At 63.5% G+C, this 14,149-nt stretch overlaps 1 protein-coding gene across 1 annotated transcript in view; it reads left to right on the forward strand.

Moving 5' to 3' along the window:
• Nucleotides 1-14,149, forward strand: part of LOC129658756 (SCO-spondin-like) — a 51,625-nt gene that overhangs the window by 7,892 nt on the left and 29,584 nt on the right. The window contains 29 exon segments of the mRNA XM_055589596.1: nucleotides 826-1,015; nucleotides 1,136-1,230; nucleotides 1,486-1,742; nucleotides 2,086-2,220; nucleotides 3,105-3,301; nucleotides 3,427-3,554; nucleotides 3,640-3,749; nucleotides 4,067-4,216; nucleotides 4,336-4,432; nucleotides 4,517-4,686; nucleotides 4,887-5,120; nucleotides 5,300-5,484; nucleotides 5,486-5,521; nucleotides 5,944-6,193; nucleotides 7,348-7,439; nucleotides 7,529-7,760; nucleotides 7,904-8,056; nucleotides 8,158-8,298; nucleotides 8,386-8,568; nucleotides 8,678-8,828; nucleotides 9,404-9,557; nucleotides 9,700-9,754; nucleotides 10,561-10,665; nucleotides 10,956-11,165; nucleotides 11,273-11,382; nucleotides 12,168-12,336; nucleotides 12,436-12,574; nucleotides 13,063-13,135; nucleotides 13,832-13,895. Coding sequence (XP_055445571.1) covers nucleotides 826-1,015; nucleotides 1,136-1,230; nucleotides 1,486-1,742; nucleotides 2,086-2,220; nucleotides 3,105-3,301; nucleotides 3,427-3,554; nucleotides 3,640-3,749; nucleotides 4,067-4,216; nucleotides 4,336-4,432; nucleotides 4,517-4,686; nucleotides 4,887-5,120; nucleotides 5,300-5,484; nucleotides 5,486-5,521; nucleotides 5,944-6,193; nucleotides 7,348-7,439; nucleotides 7,529-7,760; nucleotides 7,904-8,056; nucleotides 8,158-8,298; nucleotides 8,386-8,568; nucleotides 8,678-8,828; nucleotides 9,404-9,557; nucleotides 9,700-9,754; nucleotides 10,561-10,665; nucleotides 10,956-11,165; nucleotides 11,273-11,382; nucleotides 12,168-12,336; nucleotides 12,436-12,574; nucleotides 13,063-13,135; nucleotides 13,832-13,895 — 4,265 coding nt within the window.

Here is a 14,149-nt window from a genome sequence, read left to right on the forward strand (position 1 = left end):
TAACATCCCTCAGTTGTGGAGTACTTTAGGGCTTATAAAGCACTTTTATGTACATTACCTTATTTAATCTTAATTCTTGTGTGTGTGCTAAGTTGCTTTAGTCGTGGGATTCTATGGACTGTAGCCCTCCAGGGTCCTCTGTCCATGGGATTCTCCAGGCAAGAGTGCTGGAGTGGGTTGCCATGCCCTCCTCCAGAGGATCTTCCCCACCCAGAGATCAAACCTGTGGTCTCCTGCAGTTTCTTGCCTGCTGGGCCACCAAGGAAGCCCAATACCCTAATAAAGTAGGAAGTAGAAGAATTGTTGCCATTTTGCAGATGAGAAAACTGAGGTGCAGATAGGCTAAACAGCTTGCAGAGTCACAGAGCTTGTTAATGACTAAGGACAGAACCCAGGTCTCTGAATTCCAGTTGAGTGTGGTCCAGAGGCTCCTCTAAGAGTTAGGACATAAAGAGAAGTTGCAGATCTACGACACTGTGCCAGAGTCCAGGGTTTGGTGGGTGAGACTTCAGTGAAACCCTTCTCCCACCCATACTGGGAGTAGGGTTGTTCAGTATCTTGGCCCCTCCCCAAAGCCCAGAGAATGGCTCCTATTGGTGTTGGGGCAGGCTGGCAGTGTGTAATCCCAGCTGTGGCCAGGTGCTTGTCACACTTCTTGTGCTTGGGGCAACTGGGGTTGGGGGCGAGACACTCAGGTCTCCAGCATCGGAGGTGGACCTTCCCACAAGGTTAGGGGCTCTGGACCCCCTGGGATCCTTAGGCTGTCCCAGGGCAGGTCAGGGGCCTGGAAGTGAGGTCTTTTCCCTGCCTCCCAACTTCCGGCAGCGTCTGCCAGGAGAGGGGCCTCTGGAACTGCACTGCTCACCGCTGTGCTCCGCCCCGGACCTTCTGCCCCCGTGAGCTCGTCTATGTCCCTGGAGCCTGCCTGCTCACCTGTGACAGCCCTGATACCGACCGCCCCTGCCCCCCAGGCAGCCCGGGGGGCTGTGTCTGCCCCCCAGGCACCGTGCTGTTGGTATGTCTGGGAGGGGCTCCGCTAGCCAGTGCCCTGCCCTGGCCCCTGGCTGGGTGTAACTGGCAGGGAGGGGGCACCAGGCAGTCCTCCATGGAGCCCCTTGTCCCTGGCCTCTGCTAGGAGGAACGCTGCGTGCCTCCCGAGCTCTGTCCCTGCCGTCATGGCGGCCAGTGGTACCTGCCCAATGCTACAATCCAGGAGGACTGCAACCTGTGGTATATAGGCCCCGCCCTGTGACCTGTGACCCTGTGACCTAGTGACCCCTGGCTGGGGGTTGGGATGATAGGTGGGGAGGGATATCCAGACAGGCCTGGACAGTGGAAGCTCCCAGCATCTCTCTGACCTGAGGGTTTGTCTGGCGTTGCCTGGAATCTGGACCGCTGCCTCCCCGGCATTCAGCCCACCGCCCCCTGACCCCCCGCCCTGGGTCCTGGTCTTCCTGATGGTTTCCTCTCCCCCGTTGCCCACAGCGTGTGCCAGGGTCGGCAGTGGCACTGCACGGGCCAGCGGTGTGATGGACGGTGCCGGGCGTCAGGCGCCCCTCACTATGTGACGTTCGACGGGCTGGCCCTCACCTTCCCTGGGGCCTGCGAGTACCTGCTGGTGCGAGAGGCCAGCGGCCAGTTCATGGTCTCTGCCCAAAACCTGCCCTGCGGAGCCAGTGGCCTCACCTGCACCAAGGCGCTGACTGTGCGGCTGCAGGGCACCGTTGTGCACATGCTCAGAGGTGGCTGTGACATTGAAGGGTGACATGGGCCAGGGAGGAGGGCCTCCACCCGGGTGGCATCACAGCTCTGCGGAAACAGCTGAGGCCTGGGGTTTCACACATCTCCCCACTGCTAGCCATCAGTCCCAGGGTGGGGAGCTGGTGACTCTTCTCTTGGTTGGGAATCCTGATTCTGGAAGGCTCCAGGAAATTAAAGCCCAGAGAGGTCTAATGACTTGCGCCAAGTCACATGGCTGGAGAAGCAAAGGAAAGGCTGGAGGGGAGGGAGGCTGGGAGGGCCTACTGGGGATCTTGGAGCCCCTGGACCCTAAGGCCGGGCCTGAATGCCTCTGCTCCCCCACAGGCAGGGCAGTGACGGTGAATGGGGTGAGTGTGACGCCCCCCAAGGTCTACTCAGGCCCCGGGCTGAGCCTGCACCCCGCCGGCCTCTTCCTGCTTCTCAGCACCCGCCTGGGCCTCACCTTGCTCTGGGATGGAGGTCAGCACCCCATCCCCCAGTCATCTGACCCATGCCCTGCAGCTCCCCCCCTACCCCGAAAGTCTTCCTCTTGTGCACATCTGGTTGGAGTCTCCAAATTACACTTTCATCATTACATCTTTCTGCCTTATGAAAGCAATACCTCCTCACCAAAAGAAACAGTTGGAAAAAAACCAGCAAGTTTTAGAGAGAAGAAATAAAAAGAAATCTCCTAACAGCCCACCACCCATACCCAAGCAGCGGATGATTTAGAAATAACTTTTTACTGAGAAATCAAAGGAAATCCAAATGGCCCCCGGTGTGGGAAAAGTCATCTGCAGTGAGGCCTCTGGGACTGGAGGGTGTCACAGTCTGTCCTGGACTCGGGAATCCCGCCCTCTGGAGATTTTCCATACCCTACCTCCAACCTGAGTTTAGTTAAGAAAGTAGGCTCTCACTTCCTGCCCTGAGCCCCCCATAGGTAGGTCTCACGTCCGTCACCACCAAGCATCTGTCCCAAACGTGAGGGAACCAGCTCCCCCACTGAGGGGTTGGTACCTTTGTCAGATGGTCAAACCAGCCCACATAATATAGGCGTCTAGGTCTTCTCCCCACTCCTTGTAGCTCAGTTAGTAAAGAATCTGATTGCAATGCAGGAGATCCGGGTTCGATTCCTGGGTCAGGAACATCCTCTGGAGAAGGGCATGGCAACCCACTCCAGTATTCTTGCCTGGAGCATCCCATGGACAGAGGAGCCTGGTGGGCTGCAGTCCATGAGGGTTGCAAGAGTCGGACATGACTGAGCGACTAAAGCACCACCACCAGCAGGTCTTCTCCCCACTCCCAGCCCTGAAGAAGGCCCCCAGATCCGTCTCCAGAGTCCCCCTGCCACACTCTCTGTCCAGGCACCCGGGTCCTGGTGCAGCTGTCCCCCCAGCTCCGCGGCAGGGTGGCTGGCCTGTGTGGAGACTTCGATGGAGATGCCAGTAACGACCTTCGGAGCCGCCAGGGGGTCCTGGAGCCCACAGCTGAACTGGCCGCCCACTCCTGGCGCCTCGGTCCTCTCTGCCCAGAGCCAGGGGACCTGCCACACCCCTGTGCCGTGAGGATGGCTGGAGATTGGGGGGAGGGTGGAAGGGGGCAGCTGCTGGAACCCGGGGTGGGGGGTGGTTCCAGAGGCAGGGTGCTGTGGAGGGGTCTGGCTGGTCCACGGGGGCATCCCTGCAGGTGAACGCCCACCGGGCCGGCTGGGCCCGCGCCCGCTGCGGGGTGGTGCTGCAGCCGCTCTTTGCCCGGTGCCACGTGGAGGTGCCCCCGCAGCAGCACTACGAGCAGTGTGTGTATGATGCCTGCGGGTGAGAGGGGCAGGCCTGGGGACCCGGGGTGGGTGTGGGTGGTCAGCAGGGGAGTGGCAGGGGGGCTGACCGCTCCCTCCCACAGCTGCGATTCCGGAGGCGACTGTGAGTGTCTCTGCTCGGCCATTGCCACCTATGCAGACGAGTGTGCCCGGCACGGGATCCACGTGCGCTGGCGCAGCCAGGAGCTCTGCCGTAAGTGTGCCCAGCCCTCGGTCCGCAATACCCCATCTCACCACCTGCTCAGCTCCTTTGGGGATATTTCTGGTCTGAGAGCCATTCATTCATTCCTGGAGTGCTTACTATGAGCCAGACGCTGTCATAGGTGAACCAAACATGCTGAGATCACTGCTCTGTTGCAAATAGCCTTGGCAGGCACCCAGCAAGACATCCACGCCATTCATACACCCTGGTGCCCTCCACGGGCCTCGCTTTGGGCTGGCTTGCCCACTGCTCTTGCTTCCTGGGGCCCTCGCCCCACGGTGACACAGGCCTCTCTCCTCCCCACCCAGCTCTGCAGTGTGAGGGGGGCCAGGTGTATGAGGCCTGTGGCCCCATGTGCCCCGCCACGTGCCACAACCACCGTCCTGAGCCTGGGTGGCCCTGCCGGGCCGTCGCCTGTGTGGAGGGCTGCTTCTGCCCTGAGGGGACTCTGCTGCATGGTGTGTAGGGTCAGAGTGGGCAGAGGGGAGGGGGCTCTGGGTAGGGGGGTGCGGAGGGGCCACAAGGCCGTGGTGACGGGGTGCCCCTTTGGCTGGAGTCCTGCTGTCTTTGCCCTCAGGAGGCGTCTGCTTGGAGCTGGCTGCCTGCCCCTGCGAGTGGGGGGGCAGCTTCTTCCCACCGGGCACAGTGCTGCAGAAGGACTGTGGCAACAACTGGTGAGCAGGGGCGGGGGGGTGCCCCCGTGCCCTGGGCTGCCCAAGCCCAGTGCTGCCGCTGATCCCCGGACGCCCTGTCCTCAGCACGTGTCGGGAAAGTCAGTGGCTTTGTGGGGACGATGGCGGCCGGTGTGTGGAGCCCGGGCCTGGTTGTGCGGAGGGAGAGACCCCATGCCGGGAGAGTGGGCACTGTGTGCCCCACGGGTGGCTCTGTGACAACCAGGATGATTGTGGCGATGGCTCAGACGAGGAGGGTGAGTGTCCTAGGTGGCGTGCGGCAGTGACAAGTGGTGGGTCAGGCCTCCGATGGAAGCACGAGTCCTAGGGCTGCTTCCTAAGCTGCAGGTCCAGTTGCCAGCCGCTTGTGGGCAGGGTTCAACCCTGGTTTCTGGTGTTGGGGCATCTCTGGGGGCCTCTGTGGGTGTCCTGAGCCTGCCGGCCCTCTCTGCCCCAGGCTGTGCCACCCCGGTCTGTGGCGAGGGGCAGGTATCTTGCAGCTCCGGCCGCTGCCTGCCCCTGGTCCTGCTCTGCGATGGGCAGGACGACTGTGGAGACGGGACGGATGAGCAGGGCTGCCCGTGCCCCCAGGACTCACTGGCCTGTGCCGACGGGCACTGCCTGCCCCCGGCCAGGCTCTGCGACGGGCACCCCGACTGTCCGGATGGTGCTGACGAGGAGTCCTGCCTGGGTTAGTGGTCCCTATCCCGGGCTCCAGCCCACCAGGCATCTGTCTCGTGAGCCCCAACCTGCCTGCCTCCCCTCCTTCACCAATGCAGGTTCCGGCTGAGAAGTGGGCACCTGTGGGCATGTTAGAGAGGGCATCCCAAGGAGCAGTACCCTGGGACCAGCCCCTCTCTTTGGCTACAGGGCAAGTGGACTGCGCCCCTGGGGAGGTGTCCTGCATCGATGGTACCTGCCTGGGGGCCATCCGGCTGTGTGATGGAGTCTGGGACTGTCTGGATGGAGCTGACGAGGGGCCTGGGCACTGCCCCCTCCCCTCTCTGCCCACTCCTCCTGCTGGTACCTTGCCTGGCCCCTCTGCTGTCTCCTGGGAGACTGCACCTACCCCCCTGGCCAGTGTCGGCCCTGGTGAGCCTCCTGGAGCAAAGGGCATTAAAAAGCTGGCATCTGGAGGCCTGGGAGGGAGGGGACAGGGTCTCAGGGGGAGACCTAGGGGCACATGGTGGGGAGGCGGGGAAGGAGCAGGGTCCAGACCAGCTTCCTGGAGACAGCGGAATGAAGGAGGCGAAGGGAGAGAGGACTGAAAAGAGTACAAATCTTCCCAGGAGTTCAAAGCCTCGTCTAAGCGGAGTGGCGTCTTTTGGGAATTCTTGGATGAGGGGAGAGCTTTAGGAAAACCAATCGGTCATCAAAATGCGAGGGGAGGGGCCCAAGGTGGGGGGAGGGCCGGGCGCAGGGAGGGGGCCCGGAGGGGCTTGGAGAGGGGCGGCGGCGGTGGAAGGGCCCGCCGGCCTGCGGGGAGTTGGTCCGCCCCGCCGGCGTCTAGCGAGGACGTCCCCGTAGCGCTGCCCTGCGGCCCCTTGGACTTCGCGTGCAGCAGCGGCGAGTGCGCGCCCCGGGGCTGGCGCTGCGACGGCGAGGGGGACTGCGCCGACGGCAGCGACGAGAGCGGCTGCGACCGGCCCTGCGCGCCGCACCACGCACCCTGCGCGCGCGGCCCGCACTGCGTGGCCGCGGAGCAGCTGTGCGACGGCGTCCCGCATTGCCCCGACGGCTCAGACGAGGACCCGGGCGCCTGCGGTGAGAGCCCTGCCGCGACACGCGCTGGCGGGAGGATCGCCCTCTCTTCCCACCCCAACCCGGGCGCCCCCGCTAGAGAGAGTGACTTAGGTCTAGGGCATCCGAGCCTGGAACGAGTTTTGTGCTCCTTGAATCTCTTCTGGGAAACTCTGAAAACTTCTGCTCGTCCACCCAGCCCGGGGAGGGTGGAGAGTAGAAAGGGCTTTCTGTCTTTGATAAAAAGGCGGCCGAGTGGCTGTGCCGCAGCGGGTGGACCTGTTTTGGGGTCTCCCCTCAGCCTCTTCCCACCAAAACTGGGGGCTCCTTTTGTGTCCCTGCAAGTCAGACCTTCACTGTCCTGACTACCTGGGGGGTGGGGGTGGCGCTGTCCATAGGCTCCATTTCCTCCCCTTCCCATGGCCTGCTTTCCTGCACCCTCCCAAAGATGTCTCTAAGCCAGGCTGGGTGGTTTTTATCTCATACTTGGCCCCCTCCAGGGTTCCCCTGTGACTCAGTGGTAAAAGAATCTGCCTGCAAGGCAGGAGATTTGGGTTCGATCCCTGGGTTGGGAAGATCCCCTGGAGAAGGAAGTGGCAACGGACTCTAGTGTTCTTGCCTGGAGAAGCCCATGGACAGAGGAGCCTGGTGGGCTCTAGTCCATGTGGTCACAAAGAGTCAGACACGACTGAGAGATTAACATTTTGGGCTTCCCAGGTGGCACTAGTGGTAAAGAACCCTCCTGCCAGTGCAGGAGACACAGGAGACTAGGGTTTGATCCCTGGGTCGGGAAGATCCCCTGGAGGAGGGCATGGCAACCCACTCCAGTATTGTTGCCTGGAGAACCCCATGGCCAGAGGAGCCTGGTGGGCTACAGTCCATGGGGTCGCAAAGAGTCGGAAGACTGAAGTGACTTAGCATGCATACAACCCCTGCATGCCTTTGGAGGCCCACGCCTTGCAGGCTCCACCCAGCTGTCCCCTTGCAGGGGTCTCTTCCCCTGTGATTTGACTCCCCAATTGTGCCCGAACCCTCAGCGGCTCTGGGATGGGCTCCCCACCTGTCCCCGGGGTGAGGACAGGGTGGGCATGCTGTTCCCCTGATGGAGGCCAAGTCTGATGAGGGCTGGGGACGTGGCTCTCCCTTCCACCTAAGTGTTTTCTCTTCTCTTCCCTCAGAGAGGCTGCAGGCCCCAGGAGGCCCCAACCGGACAGGGCTTCCCTGCCCAGAATACTCCTGCCCGGATGGCCTCTGCATCGGTTTCCAGCAGGTGAGGCTGGGGAGCGGGTGGTGCAGCAGGCCAGAGCCCCCGGTGCCATCAAAGCACGAGTCGCCCCGACCCCGCTGTTCTGACCCCAGGTGTGCGACGGGCAGCCCGACTGTGAGCTGGCCGGGACGGCAGGGCCCTCCCCAGAGGAGCAGGGCTGTGGGGCCTGGGGGCCCTGGAGCCCCTGGGAATCGTGCAGCCGGACGTGCGGGCCTGGGGCGCAGGGCCGGAGTCGCCGCTGCTCGCCCCTGAGCCTGCCGGTGCTGCGGCACTGCCCCGGCCCAGAGCGCCAGACTCGGGCCTGCTTTGCGGCCGCCTGCCCAGGTGAGGGGGGCACCTGGGCGCCAGGAGCCCATTGTGGCGGGCAGGGCCTGTGGAGAGCAGGGGGGAAGAGGAGGAGGGCGCCGGGCCTCCCCCAGCCTCACAGCCGCCCCCCCACCCCACTGGCCGGCCCTCGCCCCCCACAGAGGACGGTGCATGGACCTCCTGGTCGCGCTGGTCCCCATGCTCTGAGCCATGCGGGGGCGTCACAGCTCGCCACCGCGAGTGCCATCCGCCCCAGAACGGTGGCCGGACCTGTGCCATGCTGCCCGGGGGCCCTCCCAGCACCTGGGAGACCCGTGAGTGGACAGGAGGCGGGCACGGTGGAGGGAGGGTGGAGGGGCGGTGGTCGGGGGAGCTTGTCCCTGATGGGGACCCACCCGCGATGACCTCCTCCCAGGGCCCTGCCCTCAGGACGGCTGCCCCAACGTCACCTGCTCTGGGGAGCGGGTGTTCCATGCCTGCGTTCCTTGCCCTTTGACCTGTGATGACATCTCTGGTCAGGCCACGTGCCCCTCCGACCAGCCCTGTGGCGGCCCAGGTAAGGGGGCTCTGGACCTGGGGTGCGGGGGGCCTGTCCGCTCAGCCGAGCTCTCTGCAGGGAGGCCTCACTCCGGGCCTCCCTCAGGCTGCTGGTGCCCCGCGGGGCAGGTGCTGGCTGCCCAGGGGCAGTGCGTGTGGCCACGGCAGTGCCCCTGCCTGGTGGACGGCAGCCACTACTGGCCCGGGCAGCGCATCAAGACTGACTGCCAGCTCTGCGTCTGCCAGGACGGGCGGCCCCGGCGCTGCCAGCCCAGCCCAGACTGTGCAGGTGAGCCCCACCCCGAGCCTTCCCGAGGGGCTCTGGTCTCCCCCAGGGGCCTCTGGTCTCCCCCAGACTGCCCCGCCTCCCCCAGCCCTGACTCATGGCCCCTCCTCAGTGAACTGCGGCTGGTCAGCGTGGTCCCCCTGGGGTGAGTGCCTGGGCCCTTGTGGCAGCCGGAGCGTCCAGTGGTCCTTCCGGAGCCCCAACAACCCCCGCCCGGCTGGTCGAGGGCACCAGTGCCGGGGCCTCCACCGCAAGGCCCGCAGGTACCGTACCCCAGGAACCGCACCTCCAGCTCCCAGCTGGGAAGCTGCCTGTGTGCGCCCTTCCTCACTTGAAGTGCTTCCACAGGCCAGAGCCCAGATGAGGACCACCCCCATTGTGTGCCCTATTAGTCTAAACACCAGGACTCCCAGCACATCTTTGGGGACCCCTGGCCTTCTGCATCAGTTTTATGCCCAGTAGGTCCAAAAGGGGGATGTAGGGAGCCCACAGGTCTGGGGGTGGATATGGACCCTTTGGTCTGCACCCTGTGCCTCTGGAGGTACCTAGGTTGAGGCTTGTGGTGGGGAGTAGCCATATCTGCCTGCCCACCCCACTTTGAGACTGGCTTTACTGGCCAAGGGCCTTGACACAAATTGCTTCCACCACCCTCTCCTGGGTCAGCTGCAGTCGCTCTGGTTCAGGGGTGGGGTCAGGGTGATGGGATGACCAAGTGTCCCCTGTGGCCCAGGACTCTCCAGGACTTGTTATCACCGAAAGTCCCGAGTCCTGGGAAATGCCTCCCTCAGGCAGGCCAGGGTGGGCTGGTCACCAGGTGAGGGGTGGCCCCCTTTCCCAGGTGCCAGACAGAGCCCTGTGAAGGCTGTGAGCAGGATGGCCGGGTCCACCGCGTGGGGGAGCGCTGGCGAGCGGGCCCCTGCAGGGTCTGCCAGTGTTTGCATGACGGCTCAGCACGCTGCTCCCCCTACTGCCCACTGGGCAGCTGCCCCCAGGTGAGGCGGGCCAGGGGGCGCCCGGGTGGCCAGCAGGGGTGGGGCGAGGAGCGGTGTGTAGAGGCCAAAATTGTGGGTGGCAGCTGATGGAGTGGGCCAGGGAGGGGCAGGTGGCCAATTCCGCACGCTCTTGCATTTGTAGGACTGGGTTCTGGTGGAGGGAGTGGGGGAGTCGTGTTGCCGCTGCGTGCCGCCTGGTGAGTGGGTCTGGGGGGCGGCAGAGGAGTTCCAGGGGGAGGACGATGGCAGGGAGTCAGAGGTGGGGAGCCTGGGTTGTGGAAGCTGGGCAAGGAAGGGGCCCTCTGGGTGGGGGTGGGGGCCCCTAAGACTGGGCCTCAGTCTCTGCCCGCCTCCTCTGACCTCCCCCACGAGGTCACCCTTGAGGGTACTTTCCTTTCTCTGGTTACGATGGGCTGGATCTGGTTCCTTTCTTGTTCCCTCTAAGAGCAACCATGACCAAGTTGGACTTTTCAAGATCGTCTTTACTTGGAAACTGAGTCATAAATAAAACAGAATACAAAGGCTCAAAAACGGATGCACTTTGGGTCCCAGATTTCATATCTTTAAAGTGCACCTACAGGCTGCTGAGGTTAGGAGAGCGCCCGCCTGCACAGTGGCACAGGCGGCTGACTGCACAAGTTACGTGGCGAGTGGGGACCAGACTTTAGCTTGAAAGACCTCTTCCATCCAGAGATGCCCTTTTCTGGTGCCCACAAAGGTCCCCTATTAGCGACAGCAGCCTTGATCAGGAACTGAACTGCAGCCACTCAGTCCTGGCCCCTGAAGTGGCTTTGGGCAGGTGGCTTTAGTTTGTGTTCTCTAAATACATTCAGTGGAAGCGAAAACCCCTGACTCATTTGGGGATGGACCTTTCCCAGCTGTGGGAGGGGGGCGCTGTTGCCAAAGCTCCCAGGGAAGTCTTGGGAGATAAAGTGCTCCAACAAGTGGAGAGAGGTGAGGGCCGGGGCCTGGTGTGAGCCTGTCTCTCCTCCCCCGCCTCCAGGAGAGAACCAGACGGTCTACCCCATGGCCACTCCCATGCCCGCTCCGACCCCCAGCCCTCAGATCGGAGCCCTTCTGATCACCTACCTTCTGCCTCCCCCTGGAGGTAAAGGCCACGGGCTGTTGGGCCGAAGGAGGGTGTTGATGAGGGGTTGTCCAGCCTGGGAGGGGAGACTGGATCACTGGACTATACCTCTTGCCTCCCATGGGGAGGACGGTTATCCTAAGGATCTAGAACCTCAGCCCAACCTGTTTCCTCCCTACCCCTGCCCTCCCTGGACCAGCCTCCAGTGACCCTACAAGGTCAACCATGTGGGCTCTCAACCCTCCACAGCACCCCTTGTGCCTTCCTAACTATGGCCCCGGCAGGCTCCAGCCCCTCTCTTGTGCACCCAGATCCCTGCTATTCACCCCTGGGCCTGGCCCAACTCCCCGAAGGGAGCCTGCCTGCTTCGTCCCAGCAGCTGGAGCACCCCGCCTGGGCTGCCGTCCTGAGGCCTGCCCCGGGGGCGCCAGGCTGGAACCCTGTGGAGCACGCTGATACTCAGGGGCACACCCCGCCTCCCTACCTGCAGCTCGACCTGCTCCAGCCCAGGAACCTCACCGGTCAGTGGGGAGACAGCAGAGGCCGGGGCTGGAGGAGGAAGGGGTGGAGGATGGCAGGCTGGGGGTGGCACTCGCTGCTTTAGCTCTGCCCCCTGCCCCTCCCCCAGGCATCATAGTGCAGGGGGCTGGGTCCTCAGACTGGCTCCAGGTCAGCAGTGATGGTCTACACTGGCACAGCTATCGTGACATCCGGCCTGGCACTCAGCCTGCACCCCAGGTACCACCCACTCGGGCTCCCTGGACCAGTAACCCACCATGCCCTTTTGTGTGGGGCCCACAGTCTATGTTCCCAAGGGGTTTCTTGTCTCTGGAGGGACATTTCCTACTTTAGAGGCTTGTTCAGCACCTGTTAGTAGCAGGGACAGTGTTCTGTGGGGCAGAAGGGCCACAGTCGAAAGGGCATCAGACACGATCGAAGTGGCTCAGATGGGGGGCGGCTGTGAGAAACCCTACTGTGGAGGGAGGGAGTTTGGGGTGATAGCGAGTTCAGTGAGGGCCTTGGGGTGTGCAGAGAGCAGCTGAGCACAGCTCTGCCCTCCTGGGGCTAGCATCCTCCCCAGGGAGACTCAGATGGTAAAGAATCTGCCTGTAATGCCAGACACCTGGGTTCAATCCCTGGGTGGGGAAGATGCCCTGGAGAAGGAAATGGCCACCTGCTCCAGTATTCTTGCCTGGAGAATCCCATGGACAGAGGAGCCTGGTAGGCTACAGTCCACAGGGTCACAAAGAGTCAGACACAACTGGGCGACTTCACTTTCACTTTCTTTGCCACGTGTGGGCACTGGCCTGGCCCTGGGGACACCGCAGTGGGCACCCTGCCCTCAGGAAACTAGGACCGGAGCCCCTTAGCCTTGAGGGGCCCGGATGACTCATGCTGGGAGACTATGATCGCTGGGATGGCCTGGTCCATGCCATGCCATGCCATGGAGGTTGGGGGGATGGAGGGGGGCGCACTGGGCAGGGTCATGATGGCAGCCTGAGCAGACACCCCTGTGCTCGTAGCTTTTCCCCAAGAACTGGGATGGCCCCTCCACAGTGTGGACATTTGCCCGGATGGTGCAGGCGCGGCACGTCCGGGTGTGGCCTTCTGATGGGCACCGCCAGGCTGCCCCCCGCAGTGATGCCAACCTGGGTGGCCCCCTGCGGGTGGAGCTGCTGGGCTGTGAGCCAGGTACAGGCTGGGCTGGGGGAGGGAGAGATGGCAGTGGGCAGGAGGGATGGGCAGGAGCCCTCAGCCATCCACCCACCCTGCCATGTCCCCACTGGGCAGCGCCCCTGTGCCCAGGGGCTGGGCACCGCTGTGCCAGTGGCGAGTGTGCCCCCAGGGGGGCCCCGTGCGACGGTGTGGAGGACTGCGAGGACGGCTCCGATGAGGAGGGCTGCGTAACGCCACCCGCAGGCGCTGGCAGGTATGGGACGCCCTGCCACCCAGCCTAGCCTTGGTTGGGGGGCCCAGCTTTGTGGGAGGAGCCTGTGTCACCTTCAACCCAAAGTGCCCGTGGGTCCGGATGTGCTGAGTCGCTGTAGCTGGGCGCCTTCGGAGGCCCCTTCCCACGTGGGATTCTGTGCTGTTGTCCTGGAGCTGGAGATCAGTGGTTCTCAGAGGGTGGGCCCTGAACCAGAGGCGTCAGCATCACCTGGAATTTGGTAGAAATGCAGATTCTCAGGCCGCAGTCCGGACCTGCTGAGGCAGACACTGGGGGGTGGGGGACGCCCAGCCCTCTGCTTAACAACACCTGCAGGGGACTCTGACCTTTGGGACCATGGTGGAGGGCATCCCCATGTCTAGTCTCAGTGGGCAGTGCCCTCCCCAGGCCAGCCCAGGGATGACCCCTGCTGGGATGGGGCTTCCAAAGCTGGGAGGGCCCCTGGAGCCCCGTGGTTATTTTTCTCTCAGAATCGAGTCCACAGCCTGGAGCTCCGCGCCCTCCTCCGCCCAGCCTGGACAGCTGCCCCCTCAGCCCAGCGAGGTGTGTGGGGAGACGCGAGCCCAGTGGGTGGGGCGCAGAGCCCGGGGCACGCCAGCATCTCAGCAGCCCTGGTCCTCACTCCCTTTGCGCTGTCAGCCAGCGTTTCCTCCCTGTGCAGCCCTGGTATTCCTTTCTCCATTGGGGCTTCGGCCTTGGGCCTCCTGGGGCCAGCCTGGTGCTGGGCTGGGGGCCAGAGGGTGCAGGGAGCACTGGGCAGATGCTGGGCCGGGAGGAGTCAGGGAGACGGGAGAAGCATAGAAGCCCATGTACCTGTAGCGTGGCGATGCCCACAGGCCGGTACCAGGGCATCAGGTGCTCAGAGCCAACCCGAGCCCATAGGCCCCAGAGGCTTCCTGGACAAGGCTTGAAGGATGGGAGGTGGTGGGTAATGTAGAGATGGGGGCCGGGCACTTGTCCCACAGGAGAACAGCCTGGTGGGGACCCCAGAAGGGAGAGTGACCCCAGCACTCAGGCACAAGCCTGGGCGTGCAGGAAGAACAGCTCCTGAGCTCCTAGCACCTGGGGGGTGTGGAACCCGACATCAAGACTGCACACCCCAGCTCTGCCCTGCGCCGTGGAGAGGGTTGGAGCTGGGGGTCCGAGTGCACTCCCGGAGGGGATGAGAAGCTGGACACCAGGCTGAACTGCCCCCGGGCTGGGGCCTCACCGGCAGCTGACCATCTCCTCTCTCTGCAGGGTCTGGCAGAAGCAGAAGCTGACCACTGGCATCCCGGGCGGGGGTCACCCGTGACCCCCACAGGTACGTGCCCAAACCCCAGGCCGCCTTCCTGGCCACACCCCCCCGACCCCTGCCAGCCTGCCTGTTCTTTCAGGCAGGCTGTTACATCTCTGGAGTTCAGTTTTTTGACCCTTCTTGTCCTCTGACTGAGCAAGGGGGGCTCAGGGAGGCAGGTGTGGTCCCCGTGGACTCCTTGGCCAGGTCCAGCCCCTGCCCACCATCCTGGACTCCAGGGTGCGAGGCTTCTGGCTGGTCCCCGGGGCTGAGCCTGTGCC

This window comes from Bubalus kerabau, chromosome 8 (assembly GCF_029407905.1).
Source record: "Bubalus kerabau isolate K-KA32 ecotype Philippines breed swamp buffalo chromosome 8, PCC_UOA_SB_1v2, whole genome shotgun sequence".
Taxonomy (NCBI): Eukaryota; Metazoa; Chordata; class Mammalia; order Artiodactyla; family Bovidae; genus Bubalus; species Bubalus kerabau.